General features: G+C 39.8%; 1 protein-coding gene across 2 annotated transcripts in view; it reads right to left on the reverse strand.

Annotated features, from left to right (window-relative positions):
* The window catches only part of SOAT1 (sterol O-acyltransferase 1), a 49,264-nt gene that overhangs the window by 13,765 nt on the left and 8,135 nt on the right, over positions 1–27,364 (reverse strand). For both annotated transcript variants that reach the window (XM_005290772.4, XM_005290773.4), the window contains exons 3-8: positions 19,886–19,944; positions 5,641–5,792; positions 5,493–5,552; positions 4,471–4,578; positions 2,056–2,338; positions 54–132 (exon numbers count right to left, since the gene is read on the reverse strand). In XM_005290772.4, the coding sequence (XP_005290829.2) occupies positions 54–132; positions 2,056–2,338; positions 4,471–4,578; positions 5,493–5,552; positions 5,641–5,792; positions 19,886–19,944 (741 nt within the window). The remainder of the gene's footprint in view (positions 1–53; positions 133–2,055; positions 2,339–4,470; positions 4,579–5,492; positions 5,553–5,640; positions 5,793–19,885; positions 19,945–27,364) is intronic.

Genomic DNA, 27,364 nt, shown 5'->3' on the forward strand with positions numbered 1-27,364 from the left:
AGTAAAACAAATTATCCAAAAACATCTAGTGGAAGCAGGGGTAAGTTACTCACTTGACTTCTCCTTGGCTGAAGACAGGACCCGAGGAACATTCTCCCTAATGAATGAATAAGCCTTCATAATTAGACGAACCTGTAAAACAAGAGTGTCCAAGATCCCATTGTCCGCAATTCAACTTCCTCAGCCTCTGCACTCCAGTGGGACAGAGTGATGCATCTGGGTAACGCTTTCAGCGTATTAGTCTCTTTTCACCTTCTCCTTTTTTAAAAGGTATGTACTGTTCCCCCTATAGGTTCACCTCTCAACTAAACACTCAGAGTACCAGAAGGGGCAAGTATGCAGACAGTAGTGGTACTTGCCCCCTCTACACCTCTAAAAAAATCCAAACAGTTTTGTAATTTAGGTGGAAATTAAAATGAGCTCCAGTCCAGTGCATGTGCCATATGACATGGAAACCAATAAAATGTTAGTCAGGTTAACCGAACACAATCTAGACTGAAGCAATGAATCACATCATTTCGATACCCCAGCTGTTCTCAGCACGGAGATTATTGTCAATCTAGAATTATTTATTGAGTATATGGCTCCATTTTTTAAGTGATCAAGTTGAAGCAAATGGCACCAGCACATGAGCTCTATGCCTACTGTTCAGTTCACTTTTTTTGCCCCCCACAATTTCCTCTCAGGAACTGATAATTGCTTGGCAGCTAATACTCCTCAAACTTGCTCTCTGAGTCCTGGCGACTCCTGTTTTGAGACGCTCACAGTGACAACTGCTTCTAGAATTACAAACATCAGGACTGTTGTGAATACATTCAGAACACAAAACGTGAATATACAGCAACAAACTAATGTCAAACATAGCTATTAAGAACTATTTCTGGGTCACAATAGAGATGTACACTTCTCTTCTATGTATGAATATAATTGTTCAAGAAGGATCTTAAATTCTCTGTCAGGCCAGCACAACATGTTTCATGGGAGTTTAAAGTAAAAATCTGACCCCCCTTTTATAAAAGCTAGAACTGTTCTAACTCTAATTATATTTAATCTACTCAAGATGGGATCCCTCAAAATGTAACTGTGCACAGTTATCACCTTCCTACTTGGGATACAACTGAAAGATTATTCTGTGAATATCACAGAGTATTACGAAGAAGCAAATGCCTTGCATCACTTGGGCCATAGAAGCAATGTTTGCTACATTAAACCGTTTGCTGTTTGGGTCAATATGGCCATATATTTTATATACTGCAGATCTTACACAAGGATATATATATTCTTCATATTTAGATGCACAGGGCACAAAAAACTGCTTGAATTTAGAACTACAGTATTAGAAGTCAAAATCACCTAGAAGGTGAATGGCTATTTTAGACGGAGACCGTTCAAAACCATTCCCTACCGTTTTTGAATATATTTAATGTCATCTGCGCTCTTCATTGACAGAGCAGCAAGTAAAATGAGTGTGAGGTTGCAAGACAACCCAAAATTAAAGCTTGAGAAATTACACAGATTTGTTCTGCCCTCTTTATGGGTATTGCACCTTATCTGTTGTGTGGCAACTAGATTAATTTACATCACAGACAATGGTCAAGTGGCCTTAAATTTTTACTTTTGTTCTAAAAGCAGCCAATACTGGGAACTGGCAATATTTCAAGTGTTTCCACTTCTCTCTTGCTTCTAGCAGTCACATGGGTACACCTGGTCTACAAACAGATGATATTTAAATTATATATATATATGCAATAGTCTAGTGCAACTGTATCATATTAACAGATACTGAATTTAATTCAATCAGCAAAGGGTACAATTATTGAAAACCTGTTAATAAAATAGAAAATATTATTTTTTAAAAATCAGAACTAGTTGCCAAGAGTAATGAGGTCTCTTAGTTACAAATTGTTATTGTCTCACATGCAGAGACAGGCACTACAATATCTTTTTGAGGAGAAAAAAAGGCTTTTCAGCAAGTTCTTTCCTAGACAAAATTTTCACTCTAGCATGCAAAACCATCTACTGTCCTGCCTCTAAAGTCACCATGCAGGGACTCACCTGTTCAAGTATTATAACGAACCGAGAGGCTGGAGGTAGAGCATACGACACAGCAACATACGTTGGCCCAAGCCCAAGCCCGATGCTTTGGAAGAGCATGAAGAGCATTCCGAAGAAGAGGGAGCGGATTTTCCGGTGGGAGGAACAACAGTGGCCCTGGGCCCACTGCAGGAAGAGGCCATAGGGTAAAATGAACGTGGACAGAAACATGCAGAGCCAGGTGGAAATGACAACAGGAAACTTGCCAAAAGCGAAGACCAAAAGATCAAATTCAAGCACCAGCCTAAAAGAAACAGATATGAGACAAAGCCAGATTAGTGGTATGTGGTGTTCATTATCTCTTTTTATGAAAGCTTCCAACCCAGTTCTGCAATGGTCACAGAAAGCGACATTAGCAGACAACAGCTGGTAGATGATCTCAATTCAATTCCTTAATGGACAAGTGCATTGTGCAAAACCAAACCACACTCACTCTTGTTGACAACACTGACTGGCTGAAAGACTAAGATCTGACTCAGCAACACGTGTAAGCACATGCTTAACCCTAAGTCATATGGGCTTCAATGGGACTTAAGTGCCTGTTTTAAGGAAGCGCATGCTTAAGTTCTTTGCTGAAGATGGATGAGCTTAAGCACGCACTTAAGGGTAAGCATGTGCGTACATGCTTTGTTAAATCAATACTAGAGTGAGACCCGGAAACAGAACTTCTCTCACTTCTAGCGAGGGTCCCTCCAAAACAGGGAGGAGACATTTACTGGGAAGTGAGAAAAGTTTCTATTGATGACTCCATGGCTGTACTTGTTCAGTGGATAAACAGGATTTCAGTCTCTGGAGATGTCACTTTAGCATGTTTCACAAGAACTCAGGGTCAGATTATTAAATATATTTAGGCACCCAAAGATGCAGATAAGCACCTAGTGGGGATTTTCAAAAGTACCTATACACCTAATATCCACTGATTTTAATAGGAGTTGGACACGTAGATGCCTTTGAAAATCCCACTAGATACCCAAGTACCTTTACAAATCTAGCATTAAATCTACTTTGTTAAAAAAAAGGTAGAATTAAATCCCAGATAGATTTGCTATAGAACATGGTTGATTATTTTTAGACTCATGAAGAAACAGTTAAAATCTGCACAAATGAATATTGTGACTGGTCCTTCATGGTTTTCCCCTCCTTTAGAATCTAGGATGATTTAGAAGTTTTAGATTTCTAGCCCTTCTACTTCAGAAGGGCCTTCACTCTATAGATTTAAAACTCTGCTGGCTCAGGACGACCTCTCAGGTACACATACCACAAGTACACAAAAGCTTAAAATGTATTCATTCCCATCTGGATTCATATTGGGATTACAAACTGTACCCTGAGACACTATCAGATCTATTTAGGAAGACAGTAAAAAAATATATATATATCTGCAGATACTACTATGACAAAATATTACAGACAATCTGTCCCTCTGTATGGAAGACAAGTCTCCAATGTAGATCCATCCAATTCTTCCCCTGCTGCCCACATCACTTTCAATTGAGAAACAAAGCTAAGCTTCCATTTGGAAACCCAAGTTGCTGCCAATTTACATTCATCCAGAACTGTACATGCCAACTCTCAATTAGAGATGAAAAAAAACACTAACATCAAGTCATGTCACAACTGGTTCTGATACATGAAAAACAAGGAAATTGTCTTATCAGTAAGATAACCATATAGTTTCACTTGTAATCTACAGGGATAGCTGCCAAAAACAACTACAATTTAAGCAATAAAGTCAACAAGTCAGAGGAAGACTCTCTCTCAAGCATGTTCAATACTGGCTACAAGCATCTAAACACAGGCACAACTGAGTCTGTTCCAGGACCTTCAAGGTTCATTTAGAACAACTTAATTTACATCTATTTAGCAACAATACAGTCCTCCAGAAGTGTGTTCAGTATAGTCTACTAATGCAGGACAGAAGACTGCCAAAGTATTTGCCATTTTTCAAAACTGTCTATACTGTCCCCTTCACTTGACATAAATGAAGAACCACCACCATCCAGTTCATAATTCTGGTGCTCTGAGAACATAATGAAAAGAAGCTATCATCTACCTTTATGTTGAGTTCTCAAGAACCGCATGCCTCTAGCCCAATTACATTGGATATAATATTTCTAGGATATGTGCCCAAAGCCTATGAGCCATATGACAAAATTGCTCACTATCTCCCTAAGCCTTCTGTGATTGCCCTGTGTCTAGGATGTAAATTCTAGCACAATTTTAAAGCTTGTTGAGTCTATTTACAAGTTTTATGACCTGTCCACACAGCATTACACTTGGAGTACGAGTTCCCCCATTTTGTAACTTTATGTACCACTAATTTTTAATTATCAATTTTCAATGTGTAAGTGCTTCCCTTTCAACATGCTTTCTTACCTTCCTTCATCAATAAAGTCTACTACAAGTGTGCTGAGAATGAAGAGGATGAGGAGAGCGATGAACATGTGGTAGATTGTCCGGATGTGGTTCACTTCAAACAGCTCACTGGGGAGGAGGTCCAAATGAAGAGCAATATCATTAGCACACATATGAATAGCATATAGTGTCTATAGTACTTTTTCTCTTCCAAATGTTTCCTTTCAATGTGAAACATGCCCCAACAAGTACAACACAACTGGGAGACAAGAGCGCCGAGTTATAGTTCTGACTTGCTACATGACTAAGTCACTGCTCCGTTCCTCACTTTTTCCATCTGTAAGAGTATGGTGATACACCTACCTCACCAGGGTGTTGTGTGAATTAGTTCATGTTTGTGAATAAAAGACACCTGGTTCTCATCTAGCACTTCTACCTGAAGATCTCAAAATTCTCTCTTTGAAGGTGGGGTAGATAATCCTCAACCTTATTTTTACACAGGGAGAATTAGTCACAAGATTAAATAACTTGCATAAGAATCCAAAGCGGACTGTCAGCAGTCAACAACTGAGATAGGTCCATTAAAAGCAATGAATACAAGCAATAAACAGTTTCTCCCCAAAGGAATTCAGATTTGAGGATCCAACAAGTGTTGTGCTGTGGCAGCCCTCCAGCAGGGCTACAGCTATTCCTAGTGCCTCCCACTGTCACCATCTTTCTAGCACATGTGGGCAAGGGCACTTGGGAAAAGATTTACAGAACCTTCTACATAGGAGAAAGGCAGGCAAGCAAGCTACACCGCTTTGTAGCTTCAGAGAACCATTATCTTTTCAACAAATACCCATTTTCTTAGAGATAAAGCTCCATGGACATTTGCAACTATATATGTCTGGAAAAAAAATATTCAACAGGAATCGGACATAGAAAGAAAGGGCTCAACTATAATAAAGAAGAGGTCCCAAAGTAAAGATACTGAGGGTGGCCAAGTGAGGCACTTTTAGCCAGTATGCTTCAGAAACAACAAGTGCAGTTAAAGTACTTACTCCAAGATGGACCTCCTAGCAGTAAAGAGCTTTCCATGTTCTGGAGGTGCTCTCAAGCCCCTATGAAGAAGAAGGAGAATATTAAAGACAAAAAATTGTAAACTATAAAGGTTGCAGGAAACTTAACCTCATCCAGGGACCAGCTTACTTGGTTTTGTGCAGGTCTCTCTCTGAGCAGGTAGCTACAGGGAAGGTGGATGTTGCTGTGGAGGATTCCAGAAGCACAGACTTTGCTATCAAACGGTTCACAAACTCTGTAAAGTGACTGTCCACCTCCTTCATGAATGCCGGCTTCAACTCCTGATAAAGTGGAAATAGGTTCACATTATTTTCTATGCCTTGATGGGTCAAGTCAGCTGTGAAACGCTACCATGAGTCATGCTTTGAATAATGCTTATTCATCTTTCGATACAATGCAGAAGAGAGGAAAGCTATCGATATTCTGGTGATAACGTTTAAAGAAGGTGAAAAGTAAAAATTAGGGGTGGTATGTACATCATAAGATGTGGGACCAAGTAAGTTAAATGTAACCTCCCATCGCTGGAAAAAAAGCCCTGCAGTCACACATTATGATTATGTTGCATATTTAAAAACAAGAACATAAGAATTGGTACACATGATGTAACACTAGATTGCCTATGTTGCACTATGAGGACAGTGCCTTTTGCTTCTACAGTTTTTATGTTTAACCATGTAAGTTTTTGGGGGAGGTTAAGGGGGTAGAGTTGCACATTAATTTCTCACATGAACAATGAAATGGTCCCAACTAGTCTTCGAATTTTACACCCTCACAAAATGAACATGGGGAAGAGAAAAGAAAGGAATTCACACCTGAGCTACTGCCGTTGTTTGGCTAGAGGCAGTTTTCTGCATGGCTATGTTTACAGGGCAACATGTGAAAATGCAATAGTAGATGAAACAATAGCAACAGAGAAAAAAAAATATCAAACAAACAGGCCCCGAAGTACTGAGCCCTCCGATTCCCATTAGAGTCAATAGGAACTAAAGGTTCTTAATATCTTGCAAGGCCAAGTCCTTTGATTTTCACTGTGGAAAGATTATGCCACTTGTACTTTTGATATTTAGTTTCCAATTAAAATATTCCTGCATGAAGGCCAAGATGCTTGCACTGTATTGTCAAAGGGGACTAGGTATGCCATTACGGCATGCTCAGAGGTGATTTGACAATAAATTGTAGACAATTTGTATTCTTCCCTCTCCATGCAAAAGCCTACTATGGGTCCAATGGTTTATCAAAGGGTGTTTAGATGCATTTTTGAAAGGTCCTTTGGATGACCAAAAAGAGGTCTTATGCTGTAATGTTACATTCTCAATTACAGTACTTCAATGACAGCTGAAGGAATTTTTGCTTAAAAGCCTTTCAAAAAATTTCATAAAGCAAGCAAAGTTTTAGCTTCAAAAAGGTGAATTTTCAGAATGTGAAAGTGTGGCTATAACTGAAGTCCTATCTTGTCTAGATTACCAGTTTGCATAACACATTTCCTAGTTGCACATTGCTTTCCAGCTTGTAACGTACTAGGAAACGCACCATAAAGCAGTCTACAGTTTGAAGATTGTGCTGATGCAAGGGAAGTGTCCAGCTTATTTGCAAGGGAGTTAAAATGGTAAAATGGTAGGTGTCTTCAGACTGATTGTGTAAAGAGAACTACTACTGCTAGTATGTGCTAGATTGACAGTTCTGGATAGTGAAGTGTTCTTCTCACCCACAGAAGAAATATGGCAGAAGCAGTGGTAGGTGAAAGTTTTCCCCAGCATATTACATATATATCCTGAAATGAAAGCAACAGCATAAACATTAGCCTCAGGAAGACCGGAGAGCCGTGGAAAGTTAATTATTCTCGAAAATCCACAGAATATGAGAAACAGACTGCAAGAGATATGGGGCCAGATTCTTAGACTCACATTAGAAAAACTACATTGATGTACACCATTTGAGCATCTGGACCCTGGGCAATAGTCTGAAGTTAAATACTTGCTGTTGGGTTGCTCCTCAAAACACCAGCCTGGTGGGGAGGAAAGATGGTGAAAGCTAACTAGTAAGACAACAATGCTCTACCCCAGAATTTTTCCAGAAACTAAGGCTAGGTCTACACTACCCGCCTGAATCGGCGGGTAGAAATCGACCTCTCAGGGATCGATTTATCGCGGCCCGTTGGGACGCGACAATCGATCCCCGAATCGATGCTCTTACTCCACCAGCGGAGGTGGGAGTAAGCGCCGTCGACAGGAAGCCGCAGAGGTCGATTTTGCCGCCGTCCTCACAGCGGGGTAAGTCGGCTGCAATACGTCGAATTCAGCTACGCTATTCACGTAGCTGAATTTGCGTATCTTAAATCGACTCCCCCCTGTAGTGTAGATGTAGCCTAATTTTACAAAGATTAAACTTCTACAGCATAAGATGAGCATTTCTAGGCAACGGATTTCAAAAATAGGGGCTTTAAATTAAATAAAAACTCAAGCTAGCCAAAAACTCAAAAGGTAATGAATTGTTTAAGTATATCAGAAGCAGGAAGCCTGCTAAACAACCAGTGGAGCCCCTGGACGATTGAGATACAAAAGGAGCACTTAAAGACGATAAAGTAATTGTGGAGAAACTAAATGAATTCTTTGCTTCAGTCTTCACGGCTGAGGATGTTAGGGAGATTCCCAAACCTGAGCCATCCTTTGTAGGTGACAAATCTGAGGAATTGTCACAGATAGACGTGTCATTAGAGGAGGTTTTGGAATTAATTGATAAACTTAACAGTAACAAGTCACCAGGACCAGATGTCATTCACCCAAGAGTTCTAATAGGACTCAAATGTGAAGTTGCAGAAATGCATATAGTTTGTAACCCGTCCTTTAAATCACCTTCTGTACCCAATGATTGGAAGATAGCTAATGTAATGCCAATATTTAAAAAGGGCTCTAAAGGTGATCCTGGCAATTACAGACCGGTAAGTCTAACGTCAGTACCAGGCAAATAAGTTGAAACAATAGTAAAGAATAAAATTATCAGACACATAGAAGAACATAAATTGTTGGGCAAAAGTCAACATGGTTTCTGTAAAGGGAAATCATGTCTTACAAATCTATTAGAGGTCTTTGAAGGGGTCAACAAATATGTGGACAAGGGGGTTCCAGTGAACATAGTGTACTTAGATTTCCAGAAAGCCTTTGACAAGGTCCCTCACCAAAGGCTCTTACGTAAATTAAGTTGTCATGGGATAAGAGAGAAGATCCTTTCCTGGATTGAGAACTGGTTAAAAGATAGGGAACAAAGGGTAGGAATAAATGGTAAGGGGGTAACTAGTGGTGTTTCCCAAGGGTCAGTCCTAGAACCAATCCTATTCAACTTATTCATAAATGATCTAGAGAAAGGGGTAAACAGTGAGGGGGAAAAGTTTGCAGATGATACTAAACTGCTCAAGATAGTTAAGACCAAAGCAGACTGTGAAGAACTTCAGAAAGATTGTACAAAACTAAGTGATTGGGCAACAAAATGGCAAATGAAATTTAATGTAGATAAATGTAAAGTAATGCACATTGGAATAAATAACCCCAACTATACATACAATATGATGGGGGCTAATTTAGCTACAACTAATCAGGAAAGAGATCTTTGAGTCATCGTGGATAGTTCTCTGAAGACGTCCACGCAGTGTGCAGCGGCAGTCAAAAAAAGCAAACAGGATGTTAGGAATCATTTAAAAAAAAGGGATAGAGAATATCTTATTGCCTTTATATAAATCCACGGTATGCCCACATCTTGAATACTGCGTACAGATGTGGTCACCTAATCTCAAAAAAGATATATTGGCATTAGAAAAGGTTCAGAGAAGGGCAACTAAAAGGATTAGGGGTTTGGAACGAGTCCCATATGAGGAGAGATTAAAGAGGCTAGGACTTTTCAGCTTGGAAAAGAGGAGACTAAGGGGGGATAGAAGTATATAAAATCATGAGTGTGTGAAGAAAGTGAATAAGGAAAAGTTATTTACTTGTTCCCAAAATATAAGAACTAGGGGCCACTAAATGAAATTAATGGGCAGCAAACAAATAAAAGGAAATTCTTCTTCACACAGCGCACAGTCAACCTGTGGAACTCCTTGCCTGAGGAGGTTGTGAAGGTTAGGACTATAACAGAGTTTAAAAGAGAACTAGATAAATTCATGGTGGTTAAGTCCATTAATAGCTATTAGCCAGGATGGGTAAGGAACAGTGTCCCTAGCCTCAGTTTGTCAGAGGGTGGAGATGGACACTAGGAGAGAGATCACTTGATCATTCCCAGTTAGGTTCACTCCCTCTGACACCTGGCATTGGACACAATCGGCAGACAGGATGCTGGGCTGGATGGACCCTTGGTCTGAACCAGTATGGCCATTCTTATGTTATAGGAGTGTCCTACAAGTCACCCCATTTTGGGGTGCTGCCAGGAAGAATCACACAAGGATAATGTCTTGTAAAGAAAAATGTCTAGGTATTATTTGATGTCCACTTTGTTATTTTCTATCACTGGAATAACTAGCTGATAATCATTCCACTGATGAATTTTTTAAATTTAATAATCTTTCTTTAAGCTTCCTTATTTTCCCTGTCTAAGATACCTTGAAATTCCCTATAAATTAGATAATTGCAATGTCACAGCTGGTACTTTTGAGAGGTACAGCTTTTACCTGGGACATTATCACATGGTCTCTAGGAAAGAGAAAGTTGAGTAACCAACTTTCTGTTGCAGCTCACCTTTGAGATCAGTAAATGTCAAGAGCATGCTTTTTTGCTTCTTTATGATGTGTAATGAAAGCCTGAAAGTTTCTCCTGATTCTTTACCTTAGAACAGGAATACAGAGAGAAACAGACAAGGGAAGACCAAAGGACTCTTTGGAGACGCTAACAACTGGAACTCTTGTAGGGCTACACGCGTTTGGATCTTACACAGAGATTTTCTCCAAGTTATTTTTCCAGGTGTTTTGAGTTGGACAGGCTTTTTAAAAACTTCCTTCTCCATCCCCACACCACCCAAATTGCTCATGATACATCCTTGTTCCTCATGATACCATAATGCTACTAGTTCTCCAGTTATCCGTAGATTCCAAGAAAAGACGACAGGTTAGACAAGGCATGAAATACTAATAAGCAATAAGCCCTCTCTTACATCCTAAAGCAGAAAAGGGGTACACGTTTTCTTCCCTTTGGGGGCCCTCTTTACCAAAATACCACATATCTAGGGAGATGCATTCTTAGAGACTAGTAATGTGTAATAAAAAGGAAAATAAACCCAGCCAATTAAGTGTACATTCTGCTTAAGACTTAGACATTCAGTTGTGAAAGAGTCGAGATGTGATCGTATGAAAATAATGGTGCACTAAAAAAAATAAAATTATAAGACAGCTCTGCCTGTTTCTTGAAGAGGTGGTGAGTCTCCGATTCTCCTACTCTCCACTCGGAACAAAGATCTGTCCACTGCTCTGCTCAAAACAAATTGTAACTGTTAATATTTAGCTTATTGAAAATATTTGCTCAGCAACCAGCAAACAAAGAAGTTTCTCCAGCACTTGGAGACGATAGTTCCAAGTTGCTGATTGCCCTTGGAATTGCTTCCACTCATTCATTAAAAAGGGGCTTTTAATATTTTACAAAGGATATCTGGATTTATCCTTTTAAAAGCAGAGGGTGAGACGAGGATTTAGTTGAGCAGGGATTATGGCTGAGACCACTGTAGATACCAGAATGCTAAACAAAGTATCAGAACCAAAGCCAGAAGCGTAGGAGTCGTTATGGGATTCCTACTGCTACAGAAAGCAGGAATAGTCCTTTAAACTACACTACATCCCCTTCTCCATTCCCCAAGGAGCCAGGGATCATAGAATATCAGGGTTGGAAGGGACCTCAGGAAGTCATCTAGTCCAACCCACTGCTCAAAGCAGGACCAATCCCCACTAAATCATCCCAGCCAGGGCTTTGTCAAGCCTGACCTTAAAAACCTCTAAGGAAGGAGATTCCACCACCTCCCTAGGTAACCCTTTCCAGTGCTTCACCACCCTCCTAGTGAAAAAGTTTTTCCTAATATCCAACCTAAACCACCCCAACTGCAACTTGAGACCATTACTTCTTGTTCTGTCATCTGGTACCACTGAGAACAGTCTAGATCCATCCTCTTTGGAACCCCCTTTCAGGTAGTTGAAAGTAGCTATCAAATCCTCCCTCATTCTTTTCTTCTGCAGACTAAACACACTTAGATGATTCACTAATGTCACTAGGGACAAGGAAAGGAGGAGCCTAGGCTGGTGGTCTTGCAGAAGCTGTTTCTCCCAAGTCTGCCCCATGGGCCACCAGGCACAGGAAGGTATTAGAAAAGCTTTCCAATGGGAAGCCAACGCATACCCTGAGTCCTCAGCATGTACCTCCTTTACGCCCATAATTAAAAGGAGCAGCAGAACTTCTCTCCCCCTCCTGAAATGCAGACAAACACCACCCCATGCACCCAGTTAGTGCATGCGAAGCTCTGGCCTGCTTTCTTTCCACCTCAATGTATCAGTGAGCTGGAGAAAAGGAATCTGGCTGATTCTGCCAGTGCCAGCCAGCTCATTAGTAGGGGGCATACAGGGAGATGATGGGAATTCCAACACTGAGGCTCTTGTGAGCTCCCCGCAAGTCCTGATACTGCTCCAATAATTCCCTGCACCTCCTTCCCCACTAATAAACGAACGATACAGGGGTCTTTTTCCATCTCCTTCCTGAAAGGTCATCTAGCCAGCTGGGGAAAGCACATGTTTGGATTGGGGCTAGCTGGTAGTGAGAGTACTTGCAGGAAAGAGGTCTACTGGCCCTTAAAAGGATGCTGGAAAGATTGGATGTTGAGAACAATTTTCTGAATCAGGCTAAATTTATAGTCCCTGTAGTACGCAATGATCCATTTCATATGGATTTAATACCAGGTTGATCAACTGCCCTCCACACCTTGGAATGATGGAAAAGCAGCATCGCAGTTTTGAGACTCTTTGGTAAAGGATGATCTCCAGCAGCTTTCCTGCTCTACTGTAATGGCTGGTCAGGGAGGACCAGACCTCTGAACTCCAATGGCTATATTTTAAATAAAATGGAAAGATGGCGACACTGATTTGGGGAGGGGGTATAACAGAGCCTTATACTGCCCCCCCCCATCCCCATGCCATCCAATATTCTCCTATCCACAACCTATGAGAACCCCAGCTCTGTGGACCCTCAACACCCCATTTCTATGGCCCTGCAGACAAATTATATTTATTTTCTCAATTAACTATCAATAGTCCCTTTGCCATTATTGATCATTTACATTTACACAAGATCTTCCTTGTGCTTAATCTTGGAAGAAAGACATCATTCAATAAGGATATTATTTATAGTTATGAAAAAAATTGTAATGTGACAGAGTCAGCATTATGACTTCCCTGTAGGACCAAAGAAATAAGCAGCTGTGATTGGAAAAAGCTTTCTGTAAATACAAATTTATTGAAAGCAAAGAAACTATGAAGTAAAGAATAAAATATATCAGTACTACATCCCTCCCCTACTGCGTGAATCTCTTTAAATGGGACATCAGGAGTCTCCTGCTGTTCCCTCAGGTGCAATTCATGATTAGGCACCAGCGTTCCAGAGTGAACAAGGGGGAAAAAGGAACAAGCTAGGTTTAACCAGGCCAGTGCTCTAGGGAGCAGAGTGCTTACATGTTAATGGAATGCTGCTATGGATCCAAAAGTGAAGGGGTTACAAAAAAAAATTTAAGGCCATGGAACAAACAAGCAGAGTTCAAGTTATTACTCACTCTCCTGCTCACTACACTGAGTATTTCTTTGTCTGCTTATGGAGCTGTCAGCTGACTATAAAGTGGCTGTGGTAGCAGCCCCCTGCCTCCTCCCAATGTTGCTGGGTCTCTCAGTGGTGAATCAACTAGTTCAGAAAAACTGGATCTATAAATATGAAAATTAAGCACTCTCTCAAACAATTAAAGTGTCTGTTGCAGTTTCTAACTGCCAAATGTGAAGCATGACTTCAAACTGAGTTTTGAACCATAGTTAATACTCATTTCTGTATTATTTGTCTGAAGGATTCCTTCTGTAGTCCAAATACACTTTAATGTTTTAACTAAGAAGGATCAACAGCGGTAATCAGATCATTTTCCACCATGGTATCTGAGATTTCCCCTAAACGCAGAATAGGAAACAGTCATTGTGTGGTATTGGTTGGCAGAGTTTGATTCAATGGCTTCTGCTGTGCATATCCAGATTGCTGACAAAGCTGAAGCCCTTGGCTAAAACCTGAATAAAGTCAAAGTTTAAAATAAATAAAGAGAAGCATTTGTTAGAAACTAGATCGATATGAACTGGTTTCTTTTACTAAAAGGACAGTGTTTTAGGTCCCGAAGTCTCAGGTTCAGAATTCTCAGCTAATAGCTTCCCAAAGCCCATTTATTTAGACACCGTGTTTAATAAATCACTTACAATTAAGTGAGCTAGTCAGATCTCCAGTCACATGCACCACAGAGTTTTAGACAAGAGAATCAGATCATTGAATAATTGTCTTATTTACCATGGAACCTGAGCCCTAACAAAAGGGAGAAGAGTGTCTCTGTGGGAGCCATGATGTGCCATAAAAAGCATCAATCACAAACCGAATGATAGCAGAGCAAAGAGAACAGGCTTTCCACTGCTCTGACCAGACCCTCGAGGTAGGTGGGCCTCCATCCTCACAGCTTAGCTCTCAACTGTTGCCAGTAACTTTTACTTCAGTGATATTTTCCAGCCTTAACAGCTTTAGTTGTTTAATTATCAGACAAGCACCACTGTGCTCAATTGCAGTGCTAACCAAGTGATAGAAGAGTGCATTGCTCCTGCTTAGAGTTTACAGTCTAGGAAAGGACAAAGTGTTCAGATCTTAGACCATAGACTTAGGCACCTAAATAAAGAATGCCTGATTTTCAAGAGTGCTGGGCATCCACAACTCTCATTCAAATCAGTGGGATTTAGGCACCTCAAAGACATGGACTTATTAGGGCATAAATCTATAATTAGGGATCCAACTCAAAGCTCCTGCATTTGAAAATTTAGACCCAAGTTTAGATTCCAACAATAGTTCACACTGAGAAAAGAGTAGTGTCAGAGGCTCCACAAAAAATCTGCTAAGGATTTTGCTATTGATTTTACATGGAAAGTACACAGACACTATGGTGATAGGTAGCAGTATAAAACCCATTTGCGTAGAGACTGTCCGGTTTGGCCAATGTACATGGCAGAGGGGCATTGCTGGCACATGATGGCATATATCACATTGGTAGATGTGCAGGTGAACGAGCCCCTGATGGTATGGCTGATGTGATTAGGTCCTATGATGATGTCACTTGAATAGATATGTGGACAGAGTTGGCATCGGGGTTTGTTACAAGGATAGGTTCCTGGGTTAGTGGTTTTGTTCAGTGATGTGTGGTTGCTGGTGAGTATTTGCTTTAGGTTGGGGGGCTGTCTGTAAGAGAGGACAGGTCTGTCTCCCAAGATCTGTGAGAGTAAAGGATCATCTTTCAGGATAGGTTGTAGATCTCTGATGATGCGCTGGAGAGGTTTTAGTTATATATGCCATCATGTGCCAGCAATGCCCCTCTGCCATGTACATTGGCCAAACCGGACAGTCTCTACGCAAAAGAATTAATGGACACAAATCTGATATCAGGAATCAAAATACTCAAAAACCAGTGGGAGAACACTTTAACCTGTCTGGTCATTCAGTGACAGACCTGCGGGTGGCTATATTACAACAGAAAAACTTCAAAACCAGACTCCAACGAGAGACTGCTGAGCTAGAATTGATATGCAAACTAGACACAATCAACTCCGGTTTGAATAAGGACTGGGAATGGCTGAGCCATTACAAACATTGAATCTATCTCCCCTTGTAAGTATTCTCACACTTCTAATCAAACTGTCTGTACTGGGCTAGCTTGATTATCACTTCAAAAGGTTTTTTTTTTCTCTTAATTCATTGGCCTCTCAGAGTTGGTAAGACAACTCCCACCTGTTTATGCTCTCTGTATGTGTGTATATATATCTCCTCAATATATGTTCCATTCTATATGCATCCGAAGAAGTGGGCTGTAGTCCACGAAAGCTTATGCTCTAATAAATTTGTTAGTCTCTAAGGTGCCACAAGTACTCCTGTTCTTCTTTTAGCTAATAAAAGATTATGTTCTATGTTCATAGTTAATTGCTCCCAAGTTTGTTTGCTGCCATATTTCCCCATGAACAGAATTCACTCCACAACAAGCTGTGTAAGCTAGAGGGCTTTCTGTAGCCCATCAGTCTCTATCACCACCATATTTTCTGATGATGTCACAAAAAGCTAAGCTGTGGCAGGAAATTTGCTCCCCATCTCCCTCACGATACATGCAAAAAAAATAGGGCTGTTAAGTTATTAAAAAAATTAATCAGGATTAATCACTCAGTTAAACAATAACAGAATACCATTTATTTAAATATTTTCTGAGGTTTTCTACATTTTCAAATATATTGATTTCAATTACAACACAGAATACAAGGTGCAGAGTGCTCACTTTATTTTATATTATAAATATTTGCACTGTAAAAAACAAGATAGGTGAATTGAAAAATACTAATACAAATACTGTAGTGCAATCTCTTTATCATGGAAGTTGAACTTACAAATGTAGAATTATGTACAAAAAATAACTGCACTCAAAAATAAAACAATGTAAAACTTTAGAGCCTACAAGTCCACTCAGTCCTACTTCTTGTTCAGCCAATCTTTCAAACAAGTTTGTTTATATTTTCAGGAAATAATGCTGCCAGCTTCTTATTTACGATACCTGAAAGTGAGAACAGGCGTTTGCTTGGCACTGCTGTAACCGGCATCACAAGATATTTATGTGCCAGATGCACTAAAGATTCATATGTCCCTTCACGCTTCAGCCACCATTCCACAGGACATACGTCCATGCTGATGATGGGCTCTGCTTGATAACGAGCCAAAGCAGTGCAGTCCAACGCATGTTCATTTTCATCATTGGAGTCAGATGCCAACAGCAGAAGGTTGATTTTCTTTTTTGGTGGTTCAGGCTCTGTAGTTTCTGCACCAGTGTTTTAGACTTCTGAAAGCATGCTCCACACCCCATCCCATTCAGATTTTGGAAGGCACTTCAGATTTCGAGTGCTGTAGCGATCTTTTGAAATCTCACATTTGTACCTTCTTTGAGTTTTATCAAATCTGCAGTGACAGTGTTCTTAAAAACGAACATGAGCTGGGTCATCATCCGAGACTACGATAACATGAAATATATGGCAGAATGCGGGTAAACAGAGTAAGAGGCATACAATTCTCCTCCAAGAAGTTCAGTCACAAATTTAATTAACGCTTTTTTTTTTTTAAAAACGAGCGTCATCGGCATGGAAGCACATCCTCTGGAACGGTGACCGAAGCATGAAGGGGCATATGAATCTTTAGCGCATCTGGCACATAAATATCTTGCAACGCTGGATACAGCAGTACCATGCAAACACCTGTTCTCACTTTCAGGTGACATTGTAAATAAGAAATGGGCAGTATTATCTCCTGCAAATGTAAACAAACTTGTTTGTCTTAGAGATTAGCTGAACAAGAAGTAGGACTGAGTGGACTTGTGACTTACATAACTGCACTCAATAAACAAACAAAAAAAGTCTACATTTGTAAGTTGCACTTTCACGATAAAAAGATTGTTCTACAGTACTTGTATGAAGTGAATTGAAAAATACTATTTATTTAGTTTATGATTTTTAGTGCAAATATTTGTAATAAAAAATATAAAGTGAGCACTGTACACTTTGTATTGTGTTGTAATTGAAATCAATACATTTGAAAATATAGAAAAACATCCAAAATTTTATAAATTTCAATTGGTATTCAATTATTGTTTAAAAGTGCAATTAAAACTGCAATTAATCATGATTAATTTTTGAATTAATCGCGTGAGTTAACTGTGATTAATTGACAGCCCTACAAAAAAGGTAAATGTTTATGAAGCTGACGTGACATTTTCTGCCTTCCATTGGTCACACACACACACACACACACACACACACACACACACACAAAGAGAGCCTCAGTGAGATACCAATGGAAGGCAGAAAATGTCACATGTCAGCTTAATAAAGATTTACGTGTGTGTGTGTGTGTATGTATGTATAAAATTTAAGTCAGGAGAGTTCCCAATTGCCAAGAACATTTTAAAGCTTACCAAAACTGTTCACCTCATTGAAATCCTAAACTTGGCCACATTAGTGCACCAAAATGCATATAGAGGCATCTTCCCCTCTTGTGCAATGCCTTCAAATCCACTCTAGTTACCCCATCGTATAATGAAACTGTTCACCACCCACTAGCCATAATACCAAGATTGCGAAATGAGACTTCTCCGAGGCAAGGGCATTCACCTTTCCTTCTAAGAGTTATTCATTCTCTGGCATCAAGTAAGACTGTGAAATTACAGATCACTGCTGTGGAACTCTTGTGATGTTAATAGAAGGTGTGAGTAAGGCACAGTGTGTCCTGAAGAACATGCAAACAAAAGAAAACTGGTTGCTAGGATGAAGAGTGAACTCAATGCTGCCCCACTTAGTATGGGTACAGGGCACTCTTGCAGAATAGCATGGAAAGGTTTGGAAATTCCTTCTTTGTCTTAACAAGAATAATGGCAACCATGGGGGGAAAAGGTTTAACAAATGGTTTAATAAAGCCAATGGATATTTGTTTAGGAGAGTTGGGAAACCATTTGGGAAGGAGGACTGTGGAAGTGTGTATAATTTCTGTTCTGATCAAGTATAAAAATTCATTCCTATGTCAAAGGACTCTATTCCACTTCTGGTGCCCAGGGAAGGGGAGATGGCAAAGGAATTTCCCTTGGTGTTCCAAAGTATTTTATGTATTCTTAAGTAAAGCGAAGAAAACATGTTTTTTTCTGATATTCATTTCAAGACCTTCTAGGCAGAAGATGCTTGGACAGGAAAAGGAAGCCCTACAGACGTTTAAGGTAGTAAAAGCCGCATAACCCCTCCATTGGGAGCAAAAGCTAACATCACTTCCACTAGAGAAGACACTGACTGAATATACAGTTTACTAAAAGTGATATTATTCAGGCTAGGATGCCAGAAGTCTCTCTGAACACATGACTAAGTGTTGATAGTTAGCCTTCCCGTTCGAAGATCAGAGCAGGACATGCAAACAAGCTTGTGCCCCCACATCCCTAACAAAAGCAGCCATGGTTGTGTCATTGTGATGACTCAACTGAGATGTTACTTTATGTTGTTGCCTTCATATTGGAAGAATTTTAAATTTCAGACTCAGAGAATTTAAAAGTGATTCTCTTTAAGAGGCAGTTCAACTCTGGGCCTATTGCTTTGAACAGTGATCCTTTAAAAGTGATCTACTAGTGTTAAAATCTCATCCTGCAGACATAAGTCAAATGCTCTAAATGGCAAAGACAAATAGGGCATTCAGCAGACAAGCAGCTTGAGGAAAAAAGCTGCTTCCCCACTCTACCAGAAATTGGTAGTATTTTTAACCCCCATATCACTGTAGAGTGACCAAGCACATAACTCAGGAGAACACTGCCAGATGTAGCATGCAGGGAGTTAAGTCACTGTTAAAAACCACACTACAGTTTCACAGACTATTATGTTGGAAGCTGGGATATTCTTGTAGATCCCCTTTAAAAAAAAAAAAGGTGTCATGAAGAATGAAGAAATTCTCTAGAAATTAGAACCCACATCAGACTGTCTGCATCTCCTGCTCACACACATTTATGGACAACACAACCTTGTCTGCACTAGGAGAGTCACCTGTGGCTGCTGAAGGAGTGCAGGACTCCCTGTTGAAAAGGGTGGGAGAAAGTGTCTTAACTGGCTCCATAGCAACAGGCAAGAATACAGGCAGCAAGTAGCCCATTCACTGGATGGTACCAGGAGGAACTTTTTCCTTTAAACATTTAAAACTACAGATTGCCAAAAATAGCAGTCCCAGCTATACTGTCAAGGGGTAATACAGCCAAAGCCAGTCAATTTGGATACGGGTGTCAAAGTTCACATGCTTATTTGTAGAATTAACCTTTTGGGGCCCAAGTACAACACAGGCTGAGAAAGAAAAACAAACAGCTGAGTTAATATTTTGACACAGATGCTGTACAGGGGGCATAGGAATAGGGAGGGGAGAAGGGGAAGAATAAAGGCTTGTGTAAAACCACTACTCCTAAGTTATGTCTGAAATGATGGCATTATAGAGCATTAAACCAACAATAGACAAACACACACAAAAAAGATGTTTCATGTTTTCCAGGAGTCTGGATCCCCCCCACCAAGTAAATGTTAAAAAATATTTACCTCAGCCTCTGCTATTAGCTGCATTTTCTTTGTTATCCCAGGGTCGACATCAACCCAACCTAAAGGAGGAAAAGCAAATATTTAACAGTTATGTTTTCAATAGATATGACATGGTCAACACACATGCTCAGAAGCACGAAGAGAAAAGGAGGAACAGCATACCCAGCTCATAGAAACTGGATTTACCATTAACTTTGTCTCTGATAAGCCAAAGGCCCCGTTAAGCTCAGGACTGACTGAGCTGTAGGAAGTTTAGAAGCCAAGAAGGAGCATTTTGGTGTTTTATGTGGATGGTGATTTTATTAAACACAGCTGCTGAAACCCAAGCACCCAGTAACTTCACAAGTGTCAAATCTTCTCCCTCCATCCCAAACATCAAATATTTTTAAGGTTTCACCAGGAGCCAAATTTTTGATACAAGCCAGAGGACAAATGCACATACACTTATCAGAGTTAACCCCATGAGTTTAAATTAGTCAGGTGACAAACCAGCTGCATCTTCATATTAGTAGGTGCTAGATTTGGGCAACTTACTTTTGCCCATTGCTAACCATAACCTAGAGTCATCTTCAGTATGTCATTTATTTGAATGATCATTAGGGCTACAAATCAGTGATTTCCACAGACCTCTGTGACTTAAGCTCATGGCACCTGGGAGCTGCAGGGTCCCCCCACAGCCCGTGATGGCTGGGAACTGTGGGGGCCCCCAAACTCTGAGATGTCACGGGGGTGCCCTGGGAGCTCCCAGGCACCATGGGTGGCAGGGATACCTCAAGCTGGGAGCCACGGGCAGTGGGGGGACCCCACAGGTCTGAGCTGGGGGCCCCAGGGTAGTGTAGGGATCCCAGAGCTCCCCGTTTTGTCATGCATATTTTTAATAAAAGTCTTGGATAGGTCACAGACAAAAGAGAAAAATTCACAGGAGCCCATGACCTGTCTGTGACTTTTACTAAAAATGTGAGACTCAAAATCTTAGCCTTAATTATCACAGCACCTAGGAGCCCCAATTGTGGACCAGGACCCCACTGCTGTAGCTGCTATGCACACATGGAACAAAAAGAAGGCTCCTGTGGCAAAGAGATAACATCTAAGTAACAAGTCACACTGACTGCAAGAAACAATGGACTGAGCTTGCGCCACAACAAGATGACCAGATCCCAGCAGATCTTGGTAACAAGAAAGTGAAAAAGACAACAATCGACAGATTCCCTGCAGAAGGGCAGTTTGGAAATACAATCTGGTAGGGGAAAATACACCAAGATGCCTATACATATTTACGACGAGCTGAGGCAAAGATACAGCACTCAAAGAGCCATACACCATTTAATGTTTATCACTATGCTTAAAGGACAGAGTTCAAATGTTATCCATATTTATAACCACCTTTTGGAAGTTTGAATCTGAAGCATATTATCTTACTAGAAATCTTCCCCTCTCTCATGTACGCACACAAGTATATTACTATAGGGTTGCACACAAAGAACAGTGTTGACTTATATCCTCGTTCTCCTATGAGAACTGTAGCAGTTCATTGCAAATGGAAATTTAAATATTTAGAGTATTATATTATAATACATTGGAGCAAAACAGATGGGAGGTGTTGTTCTGGCATTTACATAATGGAATAACCAAGGCCTTGCTATGCAAGAGTTGTGTTTCCTGTTCGGCACAGTGCCCGTTTCTGGTTATCACTCACTAAGGAACACAATATCCCAACAGTTGGATTGGGAGTAAGGACGCTAAATGGTAAAGGATGGGAACAACTGATAACATTTTGGCTTTTGGAACGTTTTTTGTTTGCAACTAGATAAGTCTTGCCAAGGTCCCTAAACTTGGCCAACCCTGAAACAGTGATAAACAACCTTTAGAAGGCCACATGTGTCTGTGTGGGCCTTTTCTGTAGTTTTCTCATTCTAATCTTGCAACTAATTCAGAATGCCTAGGTAGAAATGGAATAGTAGTGCACTAGCAGCACACAACCCTCCAAACAATGAGGCCTTTACATGTCGCTACCTTTTTAAGTAAAGAGCACTTCGCAAGTTTCTTATTAAGCAAAGGATTCTTAGCAAACAGGTTTAAAGACTTCAGTAGAAACAAATCTTGAACCACCTCCCCCCCAAAAAATCCACAGTTAAGCAAGTATATAGAGAAATAAATATTGGCCTAATAGTGTATCTTGCTAAGGGGAGGCCAATTTATAACCAATCCATTTTAAAAAATCATCTCTTTGGTGCCTGAATTTGTGACTTTCACATTCACTTTAATGCTTGTCATCCTGTATTTAAAGCCTTGCCACTTACATGAAGAACTTAACACCAGAAACTTGTTACACCCAATATAATAGGCATCCAGAAACAGCGGCATACGAAGAGAACTGAAGGAACAATAAGAGATAGTGGCTCATCAATTATGCTTGGGAGAACTTTTTATAGTTGTAACAGGAGTGCAGACATATACTGTGTTGTAATACAACTTTTTCCCATTGTTGTTTGTAGTGTTGTTGTATCTGTGTTGGTCCCAGGATATTAGAGGACAAGGTGGATGAGGTATAGCTTTTATTGGACCAACTTCTGTTGGTGAGAGAGGAAAGCTCTTCTTCAGGTCTGGGAAAGATACTAAGAGCATCACAGCTAAATATAAGATGGAATAGATTGTTCAGTATAATTAATTCCACATATTGTGAGACACCATTCAAGGTGTGGGGCGGGGGGATCGTGGGTTTCAGATTATTGTAATAAGCCATAAATCCAGCATATTTAGTAAAACCATAATTTTCAATGTCTAGCTAAGTTATGAATTTAAGCTCCCAACTCGTCTGTTGAAAGTGTTGTGCAGGTTTCCTTTGAGGACGAGGACAGAGGTAAGATCGTTTTGTGAAAAATGTTTGTCCAAGGGTGATAAAAAACAAAAAACACCATATCATTTTTCCCTGGGAGTTCTTTCAAGAGTGTAGGGACTGTCTGATTTCCACCCACATAGTGTTACTAGGGTATTTAGTGCTCTGGATGATGTATACCACACTTTGTTATGGATATGTGTAGGACCGGTGGATCTTGGAAGCTGCGTTGTAGGGGGTATTGATCATCGTAGCAGTGGAGATATGTCTGCAGGTTTTGCATCTGTTATGGCAGAGTCTTTTTCCATTTACAGTTGTTTATAAGACATGACAGTACCCTTTGACTAAAAGGGGTTTTATTTTCAAACAGATGTACATAATAGCATTGCAGTGAAGCATAACTTATTACCAGATTCACAGAATAAAAATTTCTCTGTTGTATGGTCAAAAGAAAGTTTATCTTTTTATGATCTTTACAAAAATGGGAAATTGCTAGAATACCTAACCAAGTCCACACCCTATCAATCTACACTATTCCATTCAAATTATTTGAATACATAACCCTATGCAGAACACCGTATTTTCTCAACTTATTAAAAAAGCAAATGCTTTAATGATGGGTAGTAGTTTTGACATTCATATTAAATAAGAGGTGGTTAAGAAAAATTAATCTAGAACAAGTTCCTCATTTGAGGGGACTGCAACTCTAGCACTATAATAAAGTTAAAGAAAGGTTTTTAGTTCCTCATTTTGAATTTTAAGTGAAGTGAATTTGGTTATCTTGAAAATGAGAGTTGATAGTACTGGCTAGAGCCTCATATCAAGAGCAGTCACCATGCAAACACTCACAACAAGTCTGTTTATAACATGGCTGATATCTGAATCCTTAGCCTAGTGAACAATCAACAGATGGCACCTGTTTATTTGGTGGCCTTGTGATGTGAACCAGGACATCCAGTAGGGATGACTAACACCACAGAATGCATTTGCACCACTGTCAAGCTCACGAACGTGGGTGCTAACCTCAGAACAGACTATTACAAACCAGGGCAACAAACCCCCAATTGGTTGTGCGTTCTATGATTAGATTTCACCAACAAAGTAGCAAGTGTGAACTCCTCAAGCACTATAACAGCCTTGAGATGGAGTCACAGACAGTCTCCTTAGGCACTCCAGTCTATCTTGCCACACAGGCATGCCTGCCTTTCTGGTAGATGGTCCCTTACACCAAAAATTGCAACAATATTCAGATTACTCCCAGTCCCAAAGGACCAGTTACTTACCCCAGGTCAAATGTACCTTAGATCTCTCACTAAAGACAACACTTGTAGCCAATCCTATATTAAAACTAAAAGTTTATTAACTAGGAAAAATAAAAGTTATTTACAAGGTTAAAACAGGTAAACACACAAATGAGTTACAGTCTTCAGCTTCAAAAAATAAGCTGATGTAATGTACAACCTCCATAGGTCCTTTAGGGCTAAGCTAAGCAGCTTGGGGATCCCCTGCTTATTTTTAGAAATATTGCCCTCTCCAAATTCAAAGCACCATAGTGATACAGAACCTCCGGCTCTGAGATTTTATTCCCTTCCCCCGGAGTTCAAACTGTGATGGGACGAGGGTTTGTGCACATCCTCTCTTCATGTGTGTGATGGGGAGCAAAGTCCCCTATCCACTGATGTTCCACAATGGTTTGTCTGGTGTCTACAGGCCTTCCTTTGCTGGGCAGAATACTTCTCTTGTGGTCAGGGCCGGCTCAGCTTTTTTTGCCGCCCCAAGCGGCGAAGCAATACATAAATAAATAAATAAATAAAGCCGCGATCGGTGGCACTTCGTCGGCAGCTCTACTGTGCCGCTTCATTCTTCGGCGGCAATTCGGCAGCCGGTCCTTCCCTCCGAGAGGGAGAGGGACCCACAACCGAATTGCCGCTGAAGACCCGAACGTGCCACCCCTTTCCATTGGCTGCCCCAAGCAACAGCTTCCCTTGCTGGTGCCTGGAGCCAGCCCTGCTTGTGGTGAACTAGTATTTCACACTCAATAATGCTTGTCTCCTGACTCTGAGGGTTTCCAGTTTCATAGCAAACACTTAATATTACCTTAGAACATGATTTAGACATTATAAGTGAGATTAATGGATGCAGCAACTCACAAGCATTTCATAAATTCCAAACACTAAATCCATCTCTATAAATCTAATACCAATACTAACATGCAGGTGAGACAGACAGGTGTCCAACTATGCATCTGTCAGTGTTCAGTGAGGTTTAGGAGCCTTGGCATGAGCTGGCACCTGGTCGGCCAGTGCCACAACCACTACTTGCTTTTACTGAAAATATGTCAAGATTAACTTGCTCAAAGTTACCAAAAATAGAGATTTTCTGATTGCTAGGCAACTGCCCCACTTCTACAACATAAGACTTAGCCCAGCATTTAAGATTATTGCATTATTAAATGTAGGCAATTCTGATTTCAGAGATAATTTGACTAAGATTCAGAGGAGAGAAGAGTAAATAGAGGTTTGTAGCCAAAAAGCCCATTCTCTCAGTTATCTCTCGCAACCTACTATACATTAGTCTGAAATTGACCAAGAGCACACAAGGAAAAAAATTGAGACGTTTACTATTAAGTCACAGCTTTGAATTTAGCATACATTTTACTGTTAGATCATTTAATTAGAAACTTCAAATATTACAACTAGAAAAAAGTTTTTCTGTGAAAAGTTTATCCTTTTTGGTGAATGATTTTGAAAGTTGTTCAACCAGCTCTATTAACCAAGGGGGAATTATAATGAAGTAACACCAAAGGAGAACTGTTAAGAATAATGAGTGGGAGGGAAAGGAGGGGAAGTGAGTTTGATATAATGGTCACGTTGTTAACCACCATCAGCATACAAAATGTGAATTACGACAAGAGAGATCAGCAAACCCAAGACTCATCAAGAAAGAGGGACCCACAGACTCTGGGCTGGAAACAGAGAAACCCAGAAATCGTCTTAACAGAATCTAAATATCCAAAACAGTCATTTTCACCGTCATCTCATGTTAGAGTATGTACATTGACTACAAAAATGTGAATGTACTAAAAAGTTAAAACAAAAAAGTAGAATAGCTAAATTGTGATTTTCCCTGCAAATCCAATCTCTTAAAACAAAAACAAACAAAACTACACGAAAAACTCAGTCCCTGATTAACACTGCTCAAAAAACTTATAAAAGTGAGTCAACGTACAAATACATGTGTGTACAGAAAAAGGGGACAATTCATTTATTTTCTGTTACATAAATTGTTGCTTACTCACAAGGAACATTTGACTAGAGGAGGAACCCTCACATGATGATCAGTCTGAAGTGAGGAAAGGATGTCTGAGTAGGGGTCATAAAATTGATTTAACATGGGCCTCTCTTTGGAACTGAAATTTAAGATCTACACACAAGGGAAGTCATACTTAAATGACTTACAGGTTGCAACATCTTCTCATTGCAAAACTGTAAACTATGTTAGCATAGCAGAAATTAAGAACGCCTAGATACTGACTTTTAAAATAGGGTAGGGTGCTAATTAAAGGGGAAACAACCTAATTAATGAGACTAGCAAACAAACTTGCAGGATCTTCTTTGAGATACAAAATAAATATGATAGTTCCATTAAAAGGTTTAAATGGGCTTATATTTTGTAAAGCACCTTTAAAGATGGTATTTAAGAGTGCCATCTCTGTGTAAACAACTCTCCATCTGAAAATTAAACTTGGCTCTTTTCTTCTTGTTCAACACCTGAGCTGGTGAAAAAAAAAATTGGATTTCACAAAAATAGGAAAGTTTTTTTAAAAATTGTGTAACCTGTTTCTGTAATGGGAATCTACCAAAAGTGTTTGTAATATGCAAGACTCTAGTTCAGTAGCTCTCAACCTTTCCAGACTCCTGAAAGGGGTATAATAGTCTGATTTGTCTTGTGTACCCCCAAGTTTCACCTCACTTAAAAACTACTTACTTACAAAATCAGACATAAAAATACTGAAGTGTCACAGCACACTATTATTGAAAAATTGCTTACTTTCTCATATTTACCATACAATTATAAAATAAATCAACTGGAATATTAACACTGTACTTACATTTCAGCATATAGTATATAGAGCAGTATAAACAAGTCATTGTCTGTATGAAATTTTAGTTTGTACTGACTTCACTAGTGCTTTTTATGTTGAGAACCACTGCTCTAGCTAGCCCAAATGTGTTGGCTCTACAATATTAACAAGGCTTCTCAAAAAGTAGTAAATATTTTTTAACCACTCAAGTCAGTAATTATGAATGAGTCCATAAAGGAACAGATCAGTTGAGTAAAGAGGTGGCCTTTTTATATAGTTCTATTACAGACTAGAACCACACTAAAATCCACCGGAGTTGCCTGAAGTTACATACTATAATGTTAAAACTGGAACATGTTTAATCATGATGCAGTGACCAGAAGCCACTGCATGTGGTTGTCATTAAGTAGTAAGAATTCAACAAATGTTACTGTTGGCCAAATAATTGCTCAAGATATGAATGACAGGACAAGATGCCCCTAACTGCAGAAAAAACAGAGAGAAAGAAGTATGTAAAAGACAAACCTCTGAGGGTTTAAATGACCTAATATGGGAGATA

This window comes from Chrysemys picta, chromosome 8 (assembly GCF_011386835.1).
Source record: "Chrysemys picta bellii isolate R12L10 chromosome 8, ASM1138683v2, whole genome shotgun sequence".
NCBI lineage: Eukaryota > Metazoa > Chordata > Testudines > Emydidae > Chrysemys > Chrysemys picta.